This window comes from Calonectris borealis, chromosome 7, assembly GCF_964195595.1.
Source record: "Calonectris borealis chromosome 7, bCalBor7.hap1.2, whole genome shotgun sequence".
Lineage (NCBI taxonomy): Eukaryota > Metazoa > Chordata > Aves > Procellariiformes > Procellariidae > Calonectris > Calonectris borealis.
The window spans coordinates 36,626,193-36,640,583 of record NC_134318.1 but is presented as its reverse complement, the minus strand read 5'-3'; the positions used below and the strand labels follow the sequence as shown (position 1 = coordinate 36,640,583).

The window sequence follows — 14,391 nt, the reverse complement described above, 5'->3', positions numbered from 1 at the left end:
TTCAATTATTGGTGATAGTGACTACCACCAGAGTCACGTTAGGAGAACAAATTGTCCAAGCAAAATTGCCTTGTCCTTCAGAAAATGTTAATGGATAACTAAACAAATCCTTACTGGTTTAGTAGCCTTTTTTTATCTAATCAGTTTTTCCTTATAATTCCTTATCCTTGTTTTTTTTCCCTCAAATTTGAAATAAGTTTACAACTATGGGGGAGAACTAAGGCGTGGGAACAAATGAACTAAGTGACTTCTTCACACTTCAAGTGACACAGGTAAAAATATACAAAATATGAAAGAACCCAAATTTTCCAAACTTTTTTTGTGTATTTTCTGTGACTAAAGTTATTTCCTGACTGTCAGCAAAAAGGGTCTGTGTTTGATTACTTGTTCCTCCATCTCACAGAAAATCCAAAATATAGAACAACTGCTAGATGTCTTTTTTGGGGGGGGGGAAAGGTGGTGTAGAGAGCCCAAACATGGGTGTCTGTGTGGCACTTAATTCTGTCATCCTCTAACTTCTGGTGGACCAGGAGCGGAGCAAGAGCATGGGGGAGTCAGACTGAGCTGTGTGGGTCTGCTGTGGGACAACTGAGCAAACCATGGCGAGATGCTGGTCTGTAAGGCCCCTGCAGAAGAGGAGTATGATCAGTTTATCTGTCCTTGGGCTCCCTTCTCATACTCCTTTTGTGTTGCAGATTAATGATGTGAACTCTTCCTTAATTTTGATCTGCTCAAAAGTAAAAAACCAAGCCATGAAGTAAGCCTGTGCTGGGGTTTTTTTTATGTTATGTTACTTGTGTATTTAAGCAATATATTGGTTAATCAGCTGGCAAATAAATGATCATGTCATGTCATGTGATAATTTAGAATTCTAACATTTGTATATTAGTTTCAAATTTAATTGGATTAACAATTTGATGTTGACCAAAAGAGTTCAGTGAAGCTAAGTAAAATAACTTCTCTTGGGGCAAAGTTTCAAGTATCCAAATGATCTACAACATTAAAATCTGAACCTACTGGAAATAATCGTTGATATGTGCAATTTTTACTTATTCAGTGGCAGTGAAGTACTCAACATACTGCAGAATCTTGGTTTATGCTGTATTAATGTCTGTCTCCAAACACCTGCTTTGAAGGAAGGATTTCCATCTGTTACGTATTCAAAAGAATGCAACAGAAAATATACCACTATAAAATCTGTAAGTGGATTTTCAAATCAACCATAGGACAATACTGCTTGGTGTTTCACAAGCCTCTTACGATGTTTTCTCAGACTCTTCACCCTTACTTAAACACCCTGTTGTGGCAGCATTTGGGCCTTCTCTGTTTCCCAAAAGTTAAATCTCAGACCAGCAGCCACATAGCAGACTGGTTTTAGAAGCATCGCGCTTACTTAAATGAGCTGCATGTATTTATGACCTGGAGTAAAAATATTTGTCCTCAATACAAACGGACTAGAAATGAGGAGTGCTTTCCCATGACCTGAAGTATTTACTGGCTTTTTTTCCCCCCTACTATACAATAAACCACAACGCATAAGGCAAATCATGAGGGGGATTCTTTTTTTATTATTATTATTTTTACCTTATTACAATAGATCATGAACTTCTTTTAGATAACTTCATTTTAATGCGGTCTGAATGCATAATTATTGATAAAGCAATACTTGAAGTTTGATCCACTATATTTTTCATATTTTCTGACTATAGTATATACACTTTACAAAACTATATGTAAACATAGTCTCTATGCTGTAGTACATAAAACATCTGCAATTACATGAAAGAAGGCACATAAAGATTTTAATTTTACAAATGAAAAGATACACCACGGTTGATAAGGACATTGGGATTGTTTTAAAATGCTTTCTTTAAAAATCTGATTTTTCTCAGTGCGGATAGGGACTGCCTAATACAGTGCTTTTCCTGTATTAGACTGTGCCCCCAAATGTTAAGAGATATTGGCAACAAACTGGTCTTTTTTTTTTTTTCATTATTGTTAGCCAAGTTGATATTTTAACTTCATATATATTGAATTTCTAGATGTGTACGCAAATGCATGTAAAATAGGTTTTTTGTTTGACCTCTTAAGTTATCATCAGCTTACTTTCAGTACATGTGAAAACTAAATACTGTGATACTGCAGCTTTTCTTAACCAGTCACTTAAGATGCAGCTAACATAAAGTTGAGATGTGTTAAAAATAAAAGATAGAAATATAAGAAGTATCTTCATGCTGTTCTTATTCCCTTTAAGGGAAAGGAGCAGTGCACATACATTCATCCCTACTTCTTTACCCGGTGTTGTGTGGTTGTTTGGGGGCTTCATATTGCACAACTAGTTGGCTAATTACAACTTCATTAAATACTACTGACTAATAGCAACACACTCATCCTTTTAAAATACTGTTTTCACCAACATTCCATGACTGGTTCAGGTAGAGCTCATTTTTGAAATTGGCCAAGAAATTGTGCCTTTTATTTTACTAATGTACCATCTAAAGTTGATCAAAAAGAGTCATAGCCATGTCTACAGTGTGAATTCCAGCCTTCAGCTCCTCTCAAGGGACTTACAAGGGTACAAGGTAATAGGACGCAAAGTGGATGGGCTTTCTTTGAGCTTTGCTTTTTTTTTTCCCCTTCCAACTAGATAAGAAAGACCTAAGCTCTTGCCATAACTTAAGACTCCAAACAAAATATGAAATATTGTGTGTTGATGTTTGACTTTAAAAAACAAGTAGTTAAAACTCACGTTTATACAGATTTATACTACACATTTAATCAAAAATATAGTGTAATATTCAATAAAATTAAATACACAAAATAAAGATTAACACTGTACAAATCCTCTGTAAAAGCTTCCCCCCCCTTATAAGGCAGTTAGCAGTCTGCTTTATAACCATGGGTGATGAATAATATACCTTTGGTTTTTTGACCATTTCACTATTAAATGTACAGTACAACTAAAACCTATTTCTGGATGAGATGTTTCACGTGAAACACTGCATTTTGTACACCAAAATACGTTATATGGCTTTTCATGTTATTCATCACTTTCATATTCTTCTTCTTCATCGCCTATTGGGTAGGACTGGATGTTGTTCTGGGTATACATTTTTGTTTTAACAGGACAGTTGTGATCCATGAGTATTGCCTGAAAGAAAACAAGAGCATGAGTATTGGCGTTTGTGCTCAGCATCCAGCTGAGGTCTGTGGCTGACTCCACCACTCAGCCATCCAGCTGCAGCCACCATTCAGGGATTCACCTGTCCTCCGCCAAAGCAGAACCCAAACCGCTCTCACTTACAGTAAATCAAGCCCATAGGTCTGTGTGAGGTGGGATCTTGGCCCTAAAGACATCACCAGCAAATTTCTAGTATCTTCGTGGAACCAGTATTTCAGCCCCTGTAGTAAATTGAAATACATCTACCTGCTCTCCAGTTACTTACCTCTCCTATATTTAATCTCTATCTATTAAAAGCTGGATGAATGAGGAAGAGGAGTCCTACTGCCACAAGCTGAGTCTCCCTTACCAGCTTTTCTTTTCTCACCCCTTTCCGTGGAGCTCCAGAGCAGCATCACAGGGCTCTGCTGGGAGCGGCGTCCAAATACTGCGACATTGCACCCAGGGCAAGCTAAAAGTGATTATCATCGTTAGGGGCCAGCTACAATATTACATCCTTCAGGATGAATTTTTCCTAGGATAATCAGAGTCTGTACTCGGAGCAGTTGTATAACTTATTTCATGTTGAGTGTGATTAAGTTTGTTTTTTAATTAATTATGCAAAGAGTACAAAATAGGGCCCCTCCTTTTGACTCTTTTCAAACCCAAAATAAATGGCACATGAGTTCGCTGACACAAGCCACTTTGGGAATAGGAGACACTTTGCATTTAAAGTTGTGAGGCCAGAGAAGGTGTTTAGGCCGTGGGGAGAGATCCTGTCCCTTCAGTGATTACCACGTTAACGTGAAACCCTGTCAGTGACCAGCAAAGCACGCGACAAACTTCATATCTCTAGCAAACGACTCAGCTCTGGTTTTCTTTTTTCCCCTTTCTGTTCCTCAGCCTTAGTCAGTCTCTTAAAAAGAAAAATAAATCAGTGCAGTCTACAAAGGTCATGAGAAGGGATTAACTGGCATCTCTGGGATTCTGCAGTCCAAATATGTGGAAAACGAAAGGTCTCTGGCCTCACATACGCCACTATTTCAGCAAGATTCATTTTTCCACCTTCTGTTCTGCTCATGCCAGCGTGACCAGCGTACGCAGCAGGTTCTGTCCTTACCTTGCAGAGATGTGGAACTGCATAGTAAGACCATGGCCGTCCAAAATTACATTTTCTTTTCAGCCAAATAAACAACTAGCAACTACATTTTATGCCCAAGTCAACCTTGTTCAGTATGAGCAAGGATGAAGTGCTGGGTGGGCTAGACCTGCAGATGGTGACAGATGGTGCAGCAAAGATTGGTACTTGCTTTCCAGGACTTTCCCAGCCCTGGGATCACAACAGGGATTGCACTGCCATGTCATTCCTTCAGGAGCTTCCCATCTTCTTGCTGAGCAGAGAAAACTAGTGAATAAAGCCATGGGTGTCCTCCTGTAGTAAGAGGGCTTTTGAACCTGATCCAGTATAAATCTATAGGAACAGCAAGTCTTGCAACAGCAGAGTAGGGGAGCAGGTAAAGGACATATATGAAAGGGCAAATTGAGGTACAGAAACGGGAAAGGAAGGGAGAGAGGAGAACGGTGTGGGAGGGGAAATGAAGGAAAAGGACTACCAAAAGCAAAGCAGGATTTTTTTTTTTTTTTTTGAGGTGACAGGCTAGGCAAACAGCAATAGGAGGGATGAGTGAAACGTTCCTGCAGGCACATCCATGGGTGTCCTGGGGCAGAACTCATGGAATAAGCAGGGGAACTCCTCACTCCAGGTCTTGTGGAAAGTAGACTTTTACATGGACTCAGAGAGCAAACATGAACATTGGGAAAAAATGGGGAAAAAAGTCTGTTAAAGACTGTTAATCGCAGTCACTTCTGACTTGGGTCTCTTAGCCCGTAATTTTAGGGATGTGTCAGAACGCGTTCACCTGCTCTGAGGCTTGTCCCTAGATACCCATTGCGGGTCGCAGGGGACAGGACAAGATTGCTGATTTGGCCAAGCACCATTCTTCTTATGCACCACAGAGTGGCTGGGAGCACTGACTGCTCTAGAAAATTAAGTTAGATTAAAAAAGAAAGAGCCAGGATAATACCTGTGGTACAGGTAGAATAAGAGAAGCCATTAATTTGTAAGGGCAGGTGATCTGTATGGAGGAACAAGGAAGAGGAGAAGATATGGTGCAAGATATACTGTAGAAGACCATGAAGAAAATGGGTTGGGGGACACAAAGGAATGAAACACGTTAAGTACTTGGTCAATAAATTTCTGGTACTTAAAGGAAAACAAAAATGCCTTTTATACTGACTCCAGCACAGCATATGCTGTTGCAGATTAATGTCTGCTGGACCCTGTTTTGTGATAATCAAATTTGTGACTTTGTAACACTTAATTAATAAAAAGCTTTTATTTATACATCTTGGACATACAAAGAAGGGGGAGTTCATTCCAAAAGTGATGCATGAGGGTGAAATAAACTGTGCTGGTCCCATTTTGGGGAAGTTAGAGGCAAAGATGCAGAAATAAGTTCTCAGTTGTTTCACTGAAAAAAAAAAAAAAATCCAAAACAAAAGAAAGAAACCATGGTATGCTTACCATTTTCTCCTCTTTGGCAGGTGGGCTTCGAAGGAAAAAGCACAGAGGAGCAAAGAGGATATCCACAATCCCTATAATTGTCATGAGCCATGGAAATCCGATGGCCTTCGCAATGGCACCACCAGCAGAGGGACCTTGTATAAATAAAAGCCTTTTTCTGAATACCGCTCAGACATAAAATCTGCAGCAGTCACTTGAAACAACGGTAATTTTATACACAAAACTCCCACTTTACAAATTGATTTGAGGAATGTCAGGACATGTTTGCAATTATAACATAAACCCTTTCTGGCTCCATAATCCACATCCACTGAAGAAATTAGAGATGCTCCTAGGGGCTCCCAGGGCGTCTGTATCACGCACTCCTGGAGACAGGGGTTCAGTGGAGGGTTATTCCCCTCGCAAACTATTAAAACTAACACCACAGCTGTGCTTCTAAATGTTGCAAGACCTCTTTCCTAGGGATATCCTATTTGTGTTCAGTGCCTGCCGCCTTCAAGCCTCTTACAGCTAACGAAGCTGAGCACGGCATCGCGGCAGAGAGGGGAACGGATGCCAAACACAATTCCCCGCGTCCTTTCCCTCTGCTTCTGATTTCTTGTAGAAAATAACCACCCCAGCTCATAAATCCCGCCCCTGGGATTCACACCTACCATCGTAGCATATTTCTCTTAACTGTCAGGTGCGTTATAGGCAGGAAAAGGCCGGACTTACCTATGGCGAAGCCCATGCAAAAAGCAACGTCAGCTATTGCGTACACGCTGCCATAGACTGACACATGACGCAGGTCTACGAGGTAGCCCATAATTGGCATCATGGAGGAGTCCACCATTCCTGGTCGTGAGGGAGGGAAACATATTTCAGGAAAATACTGCCTTTTTTTGGGTTTTTGTTTTTTTTTTTCCTTTTAATGTCTTGGCCATCTATGTGCTAAAAAAGGATGCAAAAGCAACTAAAAGGATGCTTATTCTTAAATAAGCAAAACATTTGTGTTAAAATAGACTGTATTATCTGTGCTTTTTAAGGTCTGTACTGTGTCTGAGGTCACATGTGGACATGTATAGATGTGTACATGTGACACTTGCCAGAGGACAAGAGAGATGCGAGCTTAGAGCATACCAACCGCTTCCCAGTAACTGTCCGTGCAAAGGCTCCCACCTCACATTTCCAGCCAAGTACCTTTCATTTAGGAGAAAATTGTTTTGTATGAATTTATGCTGACTGTAGGCCTAAAAGATTTCATTAGCCTCCAGTCAACCAAAATTATTACGGTGCTTTTAACAGGTCTTTCGAGCCGCACTTTCATTGCTAGCAAGAAATAGCACAAGACAGCTGACAAAATTGCTGAGATACTGGGGATTTGTAGTTGCACCTGTAACTTCTTTCCTAACTACACATCCCTCGTGCGTGAAGATGCCCCAGAACATTTGCTGGCCAGCCAAGCGCTAAAATCCAAGCCACGGCCCCCACTCCAGCCTGACTGCGTGGTCCAGCATAAGCAAAGTTCACACGTGTTACTTGAAAAAGAGTACACGCGCGTGGGCATGCCTATCGATGAACAAAAATTTAAGCCTGGTTTTTGGTTTTTTTTCTACGAACAACAGGGAATACCGGGTTTTGGGCAGTGCATTGTTTCATTCCTGAAAACAAGGTGTAAATTCATGGACAGTTTGAAAGATCTGTTTAGGACGACGGAGCAATTCTGGACAGACTTCAGAGTCCAGCTTGTCTAACAGCAGCCTGGTTTAAACTGCCTGAGCACCGTCCTTTAATCCTTCTTGCTCTACCTCCCAGTTTGGGCCACAGCTCAGGCTTCACTACCGTCGAATCAGAATGGCTACAAAACTAATTTTCCATGTAACTTCATATAAAGTCATCTTTACATAACAAACAGACTGCAAGAAGTCATTGGAATTTTTCTTACCAATGGCAAATCCAACTCCAAAATTTGGTGCTATGAGACCGTAAATGTTTTTAGCAAACGGTACCTATAAATGAAATTTCAGGCAGTTAATTAAGTCACACTGCACACGCTAATGAGGTTAGCTTTCTTTTTCTAAAATAAATTCTCAGAGTAGTTATGGCACACTTGGTACAGATGTGCAAGTTAGAGTTTGACCCTTGTTCTGGGCTACTCTTTCAGACAACTGTGCCATTAAACCACTGACACACTTACTGTTACGAGCAAGAATAAACTGTTGAGTGACAGCTCAAAAAAAATGATCATCCTCCCCCCTTTCAGAGCCAGTCTTCCTTCAAAATAATTGAAGCATTGAAATTTGAAAGCACTCAAAACTCTGATCTGGAACCTATTAACTACACGTTGTTTAATAACATATCATAAAGCAGAAACTTCAGCAAAATCTCATGGGGAAAGCACATATTTGAAGATGAACACACGAACATTTAGATGGTCTGAAAGATACATCATCTTCTACTTACGCATAAAATACTTATTCCCACGATTAGCATCCCGAGTAAAGCACAAAGCCACCTATCAAAGAAGAAACATCACTCAGAGATCGGTGATTCTGAGATGTTAGAGCTGATCTTGAACGTTTCAAAGTCGTGTCTGAAGTGCCGAGTTACACAACCAAAGTACTAACATGTTCAGAAAAGCAATTTTGCTACTATAGAACAAACTTTAATAATTTCCACCATCAATAAACTGCCCTGGGAAACACTGGAAATGGTACATGGACAGCTTAGAAGATTATTAGTATTTTTAAATTAAGCATACCTTCCCATTTTGTGCGCAAGTATCCCAAAAAGATTAGTCCCAATGAGATAAGAGATACTAGCTGGAAGAAAAGCAACGCCTGGAAAATATGAATGAGATGTTTTATCAGCAATGATTTTAGTGAAGCGTTAGAAGAAACTAATAAATTCCAGACACTGCAATTTTGATTTGAACGCATCTAATAGAGTCTTTGTGCACAGCCCAAAAAATGAAATATCCGGTTTGCTGCAGCCTTTTCATGAAATCTAAGGACATCATCTATGAAATGCAGGAGCGATGTGACGCCTTTGAAGAGAGTTTTTCGGCATCGGCTACAAGAAGTGGTGTGGGAGAGGGGACGGCACAACAAAGAGCAAAAAGTTTGTAATCTAACTACAGTAAGCTCTGGGATCGGTCAAGGAAAGCAACTCTTTCTTGGTTGCGTGGCTTATGGAGCGTATGCTCAGCACATGCAGCAAGCCCAGAACGGTCAGGGGTGGGTGAATCCCTCCCTGGAGGGGGGGACAGCAGGATTGCTGCTGTGGCTTTGCACGTCACGGTCCCCCCCCACGCCTGTGAATGCCGTGAGGCCTCGCGTTACAGGCGAGTTTGTAACGCCATGATATGGCCCTTGGTCACGCAGTGACTGAAGCCAAGCATATATCAATAATGTAAAGGTGAAGAAACCTTAAAATGGGTTTGAAATTATTTAGCCAATATATTTACGGTAAAAGTTAATTAAAAAAAAAAATCAGTTATTGGTTTAAATTAAAAAAAACCCTAATTATCTGTAATGACTTGCAAATGACTTGAAAAATATCCAAGAGGCAGAGGAACAGGGTGGCTGTGCTTAATGCTAGATCCTTGTGGAATGGAGTTGAATGGGTCTTAGAAGAAATAAGACACAGTATTTTTCTGTTGTTCCTGTTATATTTTGCATCTTCTTAAGAAAAAAAAACCCTGGAAAACCTGACAGAACTGGGAAAGTCTGACAAATTAGCACGTGCCACGACAAGCCTTCCATTTGGTCATTGTTAAATCAGGTAATTCAGATTTAGAAAGCAGCCGTGACATTACGGTGCACAATCAAACCATTTAAGTGTATATGCTCCTCATCTTTCACCAAGGCAACATAGATTTTCTCATTTCCTGCCTACCCATCTTCCTTCCTATCTCTCTGATATTCATAAGAGGGGAAAAAAAAAAAAAAAAAGAAAAATCGAGAGGTAATTTTTAGCCCAGCAATATCCTGTGATTAAAATCGTTGTGGGTTGCAATGGTGATGCTGGGGAAATATTTTCACCTGTGTAACCGCAGCTACTTCGGTACTGCTTGGAGCCACCTTTTTATACCAAATGGTCACATATAGCAGAGCTTGACAACTGTAAAAAAAGATACTGCAAAGGCTTGTTAACTAAGACTTGCAGGTTGGTGTGTAAGCTGTGGTATACTGAAGCAGAACTGTAATATTTTAAATAAGCTTTATGCACAGTAACATTAATTGATCAAATCAAGGTTTTTTTATACCTTCTTCAGATCATGCTTCAAACAGCTGGATCTCCAAATTGCATAAGATTATCATTTGCTTAAAACCCTGCAGTTCAAGATATAATTTAAGAGGCTTAAAAACTTAAATTAATGCTGTCAAATCAGACAAAGCGTAATGGAGTCAATTACTTATATCATTAAGGGCTAAAATTAGTCTTAATTTAAAATGGATATTTTCCTTCTAGGAACCTCTATTCAACTAAGGGATCTGTAAATCTCATTTCCGTTGCACCAGTAATATAAAACTCTAGTGAGGGAGGTAGATAAACAATCTTTCTTTTTCTTCCTGAGGTTTAAAATATCTAAGTTTGTGCATTGATTTTGCTATATTACAGGCTAGCAGTCATTACCGTGTTCAAAGGTACAGCAGCACATTAAGGACTGCTAGCTACGGCCACCCTAGATCTGGGTTTGCATTAAGAACTAAGGTTTGTGCTTTCCCTATGGCATAGGGACACCTACATTAAGATAGAGTAGGGATATTAGTCGGATGCTAGCTGAACATCATTTTCATGAGGAATTTTTCTTTTTCTTTCAAATGCCATATATTGATACTAAAAAAATACCCTAATGAAATGACACAAGACAGAACACTCGTTAACGTTATCAGATATATGTTATGTTCGTAACGGTAACTCTTTCCTACAGACTATTAAAATGGTGAACATCAGTCAGATCGGTACAGAGGATCAGCACTGCGGTGTGGTACCCGACGGCCAGGCACCCCCCACCCAGGACGATTCACATCGACCTCCCGCACACAGTTCGACACTCACTGGAAGTTAGTCCGTTTTTCTTTTTGCTTTCTCCCCCTTGTTCATCTCAAAGACAAAGTGACTGCCTCGGTTTTACTCTCTAGTCTAATCTGATACCTGGCACAAATTCCCGGTTTGCCTGTGGACACTGGTTTCCCAGACTGTGTTACAGGTTATAAGGTGGTACAAGTTGGGGCTCTCCCATTGCTTTCTCTTGTATGGGATGACTAAGTAACCACTGAAAGGGTGTCAAACTTGTCAGATTCAAGGGAAAATGCTCCTCACGTCCTTGGTGGCTACATTTTAAGTAAAGTCCATCCCTCTTCCACACATGGCCAGGAGCAGCCCTGGAAGGAGTATGTGTTGGCATGGGCATGCTCTGCACCAAACGTAGTGCACCTGCTGCAGATTTCTGTGGCTGCCTGCTCCTGGCAATTAAAACTGGGAATGAGGAAGGATTCCCACTGGGAAAAACCCCCAGAAAATTGTGTTGCCCCGCTGGGCTGGCTCTTGCAGCTGCCCCAGCTAACACTGACTGCCAGACGTGCTGCTGGGGCTCCCAAAGGAGCCGGGACAAGCACAGTGCCGTGGCTGCCTGCATCTATTTCTCCGTGTTGCCCCTTACTGGAGCCTATTGCAATAACATCAATCCACTGCCTATTTTTCTTACAGACCAATGTTTGCAATTGTGCAGGTGTAACACTGACAATTTAAAGATAGTAAAAAAAAAAAATTACTACCCTGAAGCAAATAAAGAGACCATCATTAACAGGAGCAGAACTGAGACAGTCATTAGACAAAATATAGAGATGCGAATAATATACTGTACTTTACCAAGCTGCCATTTTTTTGAACACATGGTCTCCATCATCCAGATGGGTAAAGCTGGTTCAAGCATAGCAATAGCCATATTTGCAAAGCAGATTGATCCTTAGAGAAAGAAGGGGAGGAAAAAAAAAGTAGTAGTAATTATTTCTTTTGACTATGAACAAAAAGCCATGCAAAGAATGGATGCTTTTACATAAAACATTGCGCTTTTTACAGTCCTATTTGTCATGCATCAGATGTTGATTAATGTTAAATAGAACAGAATGTAAAAATCACTGAAGACTATCTTTCTATATATTTCTATTCTCGTAGAAATTCTACAATAAAGGTTAAGCTATTTTCATAATGTAAGAGTTTGCAGTGAGCTTGATGACATTTAGAAAGTTCATGAGGTCTGACTGTTGTACAAATGATTAGCTAAAACTACAATCTTTTGGTCTTTATCTATTCTCCTGGGGCAAAACGGAGCCCTGCTGTGTAAGAGGCACAGGCGGTGACCCTCTGCCTCCGCCATCTGAGAATGACTATGACGAGATGCGGAGGTCTTGATCCTAAAAATACCAAGAGACAAGCACAGAGATGTCTATCCCCTGCAGAAGGGAATTTTGTGTCAAGATCCTATAGCTAGCAGCCAGTAAGTCCATGCAGCAAAGCATGGGTCTGGCTGAGCTTGCCCAGCTCTATGAATTTCAAATGCTTCCAGATCTCTTTTGAATTTCTGGACCTTTAGTCACCCAGACGCAAAGGATAACAAGTGGTGGAAGTGCTGATTCAGTCTTGCCCGCCGGCTCAACTCTGCCCTACCCCACCGCCTCCAGATCCAGACTGCAGTGGGTTTGGGTCAAGCTCGTCTATCCTCAGCAGTGCACTTCAGCTTTACTGCAGGGATTATTAAACCCCATGGTATTTCTTTGGATTCAAGATGCTTTTCCCACTTACTCAAAAGAACCTGAAGCAGTCAAAGCCTCATGCAGGGCAAAGGGACACATCCCCTCTGCTAATCCCTTACAAAATGACTTTCAAGGGAGTTTGGAAGCCGCTAGAAGTGACAACCTCAAACTTGTTTTCTTTTTCTTCCTAATATTTATAATATATATATTTATAATCCTTCCACTTTTCTTCCTAATATTTGTAACGTCTGAAATTTAGAAAAATATTCTAGACTCTTACAGTCGTTTACCAACCAAATTTTACATTTTTAAAAAGCAGCTTAATTTGTCTGAGGTCAGAGAAACATTATTTCTCCTGGAACAAGTTCCTCATCATCCAGTTCAAAACAAAATGAGCACTGATGTCATTCTTTGCTCAAACCTGTCAGAATATATTAGACTGTAATAACGATTCCTAAAATGAACTTGCAGGCTAGCTGCCTCACTCCCTTCCCGGGGCAAGGAGCAGCAGTTCAGCACTCTTTACCCTAAGACGAAAGATCAGATCTAAAGCTCACCTTTCCGCTCTGCTGCAAGCTCCCACCAGCAGAGTGTCTGTAAGGAGCCCCAGTGACCACCTCGGGGCTGCCCTCTTCCGAGCCAAAATCAGCCACGCTCAAGCAGCTTCCTTGATGCTGGAAAAACCTTTCAGGCCACACAAAGTGCAGCCAGAGGAAGGAGGGCCATTCTAACAGAGATGGCTTAAATAGCAAAGGTCGTATTCTATTCTTAACGAACTTTACAAAGAAATGAGAAACAGGTGTGTGTGCACGTGTGTGTGGCATCTACTTCTCATTAAGTCAGGAAGCATCACCAGAGCTTACCAAAGTACTCAGGTACATGGTGACAAAGGTAATTCAGATCTTTAGGACGTACCCCAAGAGAAAAGTGGGAGCCTGAGCTGGTACTCTGCAAACTCAGGGCAAAGTCCACTAAAGACTGTGCTACCTTAGCAAAGCTTCCCCAAAAGAAAATAAAGGTTTTTTTTCCTCTGTCTTGCATGGACCTGACCTCTCTTTAGAGGGACATGTCTCAAGGGCATAAATCTACATTGTTTCTTGTTTAAATTGGATTAAACATCCTGCATTGGCCAGAAGGTGTGAAATTGCAACCTTCCAGCTGGATCCCACCTCCGCAGCTGAGAACCCACTTGGCCTTTGGCACAGTAGACATCACTGGTATTTCTCTGTAAAAAAGCAAGTACCCAGTGAAAAGCTGTTGCACACCTTCTCAAGCACCCGTGTGCTCATGATGATATCTGTCTGAACTCTGTTTTTTGGATCTGATAACTTAAACTACCTTGTCTGTCAGTGCAACTTTGTCAGCCCGTAGCACCTGACGTTTCTTTAATCCCTGTCAGTGAGGTCTGGCTGTGAGAGTGACATTGACTTCATTCACTGAGCTCCTACCAGCAGTGACAAAAAGTGTCACTAACATTTCTTTTGCCTGGGTCAGTGAGTACCGACTTTGAAGCATCACCTCTGGCACAATCCACACAGGAGGCAGAGTCTGTGTTTGCTCACATTTCCTTTCTCCTGCAGAGGTTTTCATGTGAGCTTGCCATATCATCTGGTCCTGTCCCTCTGATGCCCACATCTTTGTGACCTCCCCACCTGGGCTGGTGAGTGGATGTCCAACGGGAATGGCCACAGCGCGTCCTGCAATAGCTATTGCTGGCACCGAAGGCGACTGCGCGTAGGGACTGCGATATGCAGTGAGCAAATGCGAGCACTGCCCTCCCGTCTGTTCTGAGAGTCAACGTTAACAACTCACAGGCAACGTGGGCTATCAAGGGAAAAAGTCACACTTCAGAGAGAGAGAGGAACACCGTGCTTGAGTTCAAGACACCTTGTGTTAAAGGCTAATAT

At 41.2% G+C, this 14,391-nt stretch overlaps 1 protein-coding gene across 1 annotated transcript in view; it reads right to left on the bottom strand.

Moving 5' to 3' along the window:
- Positions 1–1,450: 1,450 nt before the first annotated feature.
- The window catches only part of SLC18A2 (solute carrier family 18 member A2), a 31,305-nt gene continuing 18,364 nt past the window's right edge, over positions 1,451–14,391 (bottom strand). The window contains exons 10-16 of the mRNA XM_075155144.1: positions 11,601–11,696; positions 8,485–8,563; positions 8,187–8,238; positions 7,669–7,732; positions 6,459–6,578; positions 5,745–5,878; positions 1,451–3,151 (exon numbers count right to left, since the gene is read on the bottom strand). Coding sequence (XP_075011245.1) covers positions 3,041–3,151; positions 5,745–5,878; positions 6,459–6,578; positions 7,669–7,732; positions 8,187–8,238; positions 8,485–8,563; positions 11,601–11,696 — 656 coding nt within the window. The 3' untranslated portion in view covers positions 1,451–3,040. The remainder of the gene's footprint in view (positions 3,152–5,744; positions 5,879–6,458; positions 6,579–7,668; positions 7,733–8,186; positions 8,239–8,484; positions 8,564–11,600; positions 11,697–14,391) is intronic.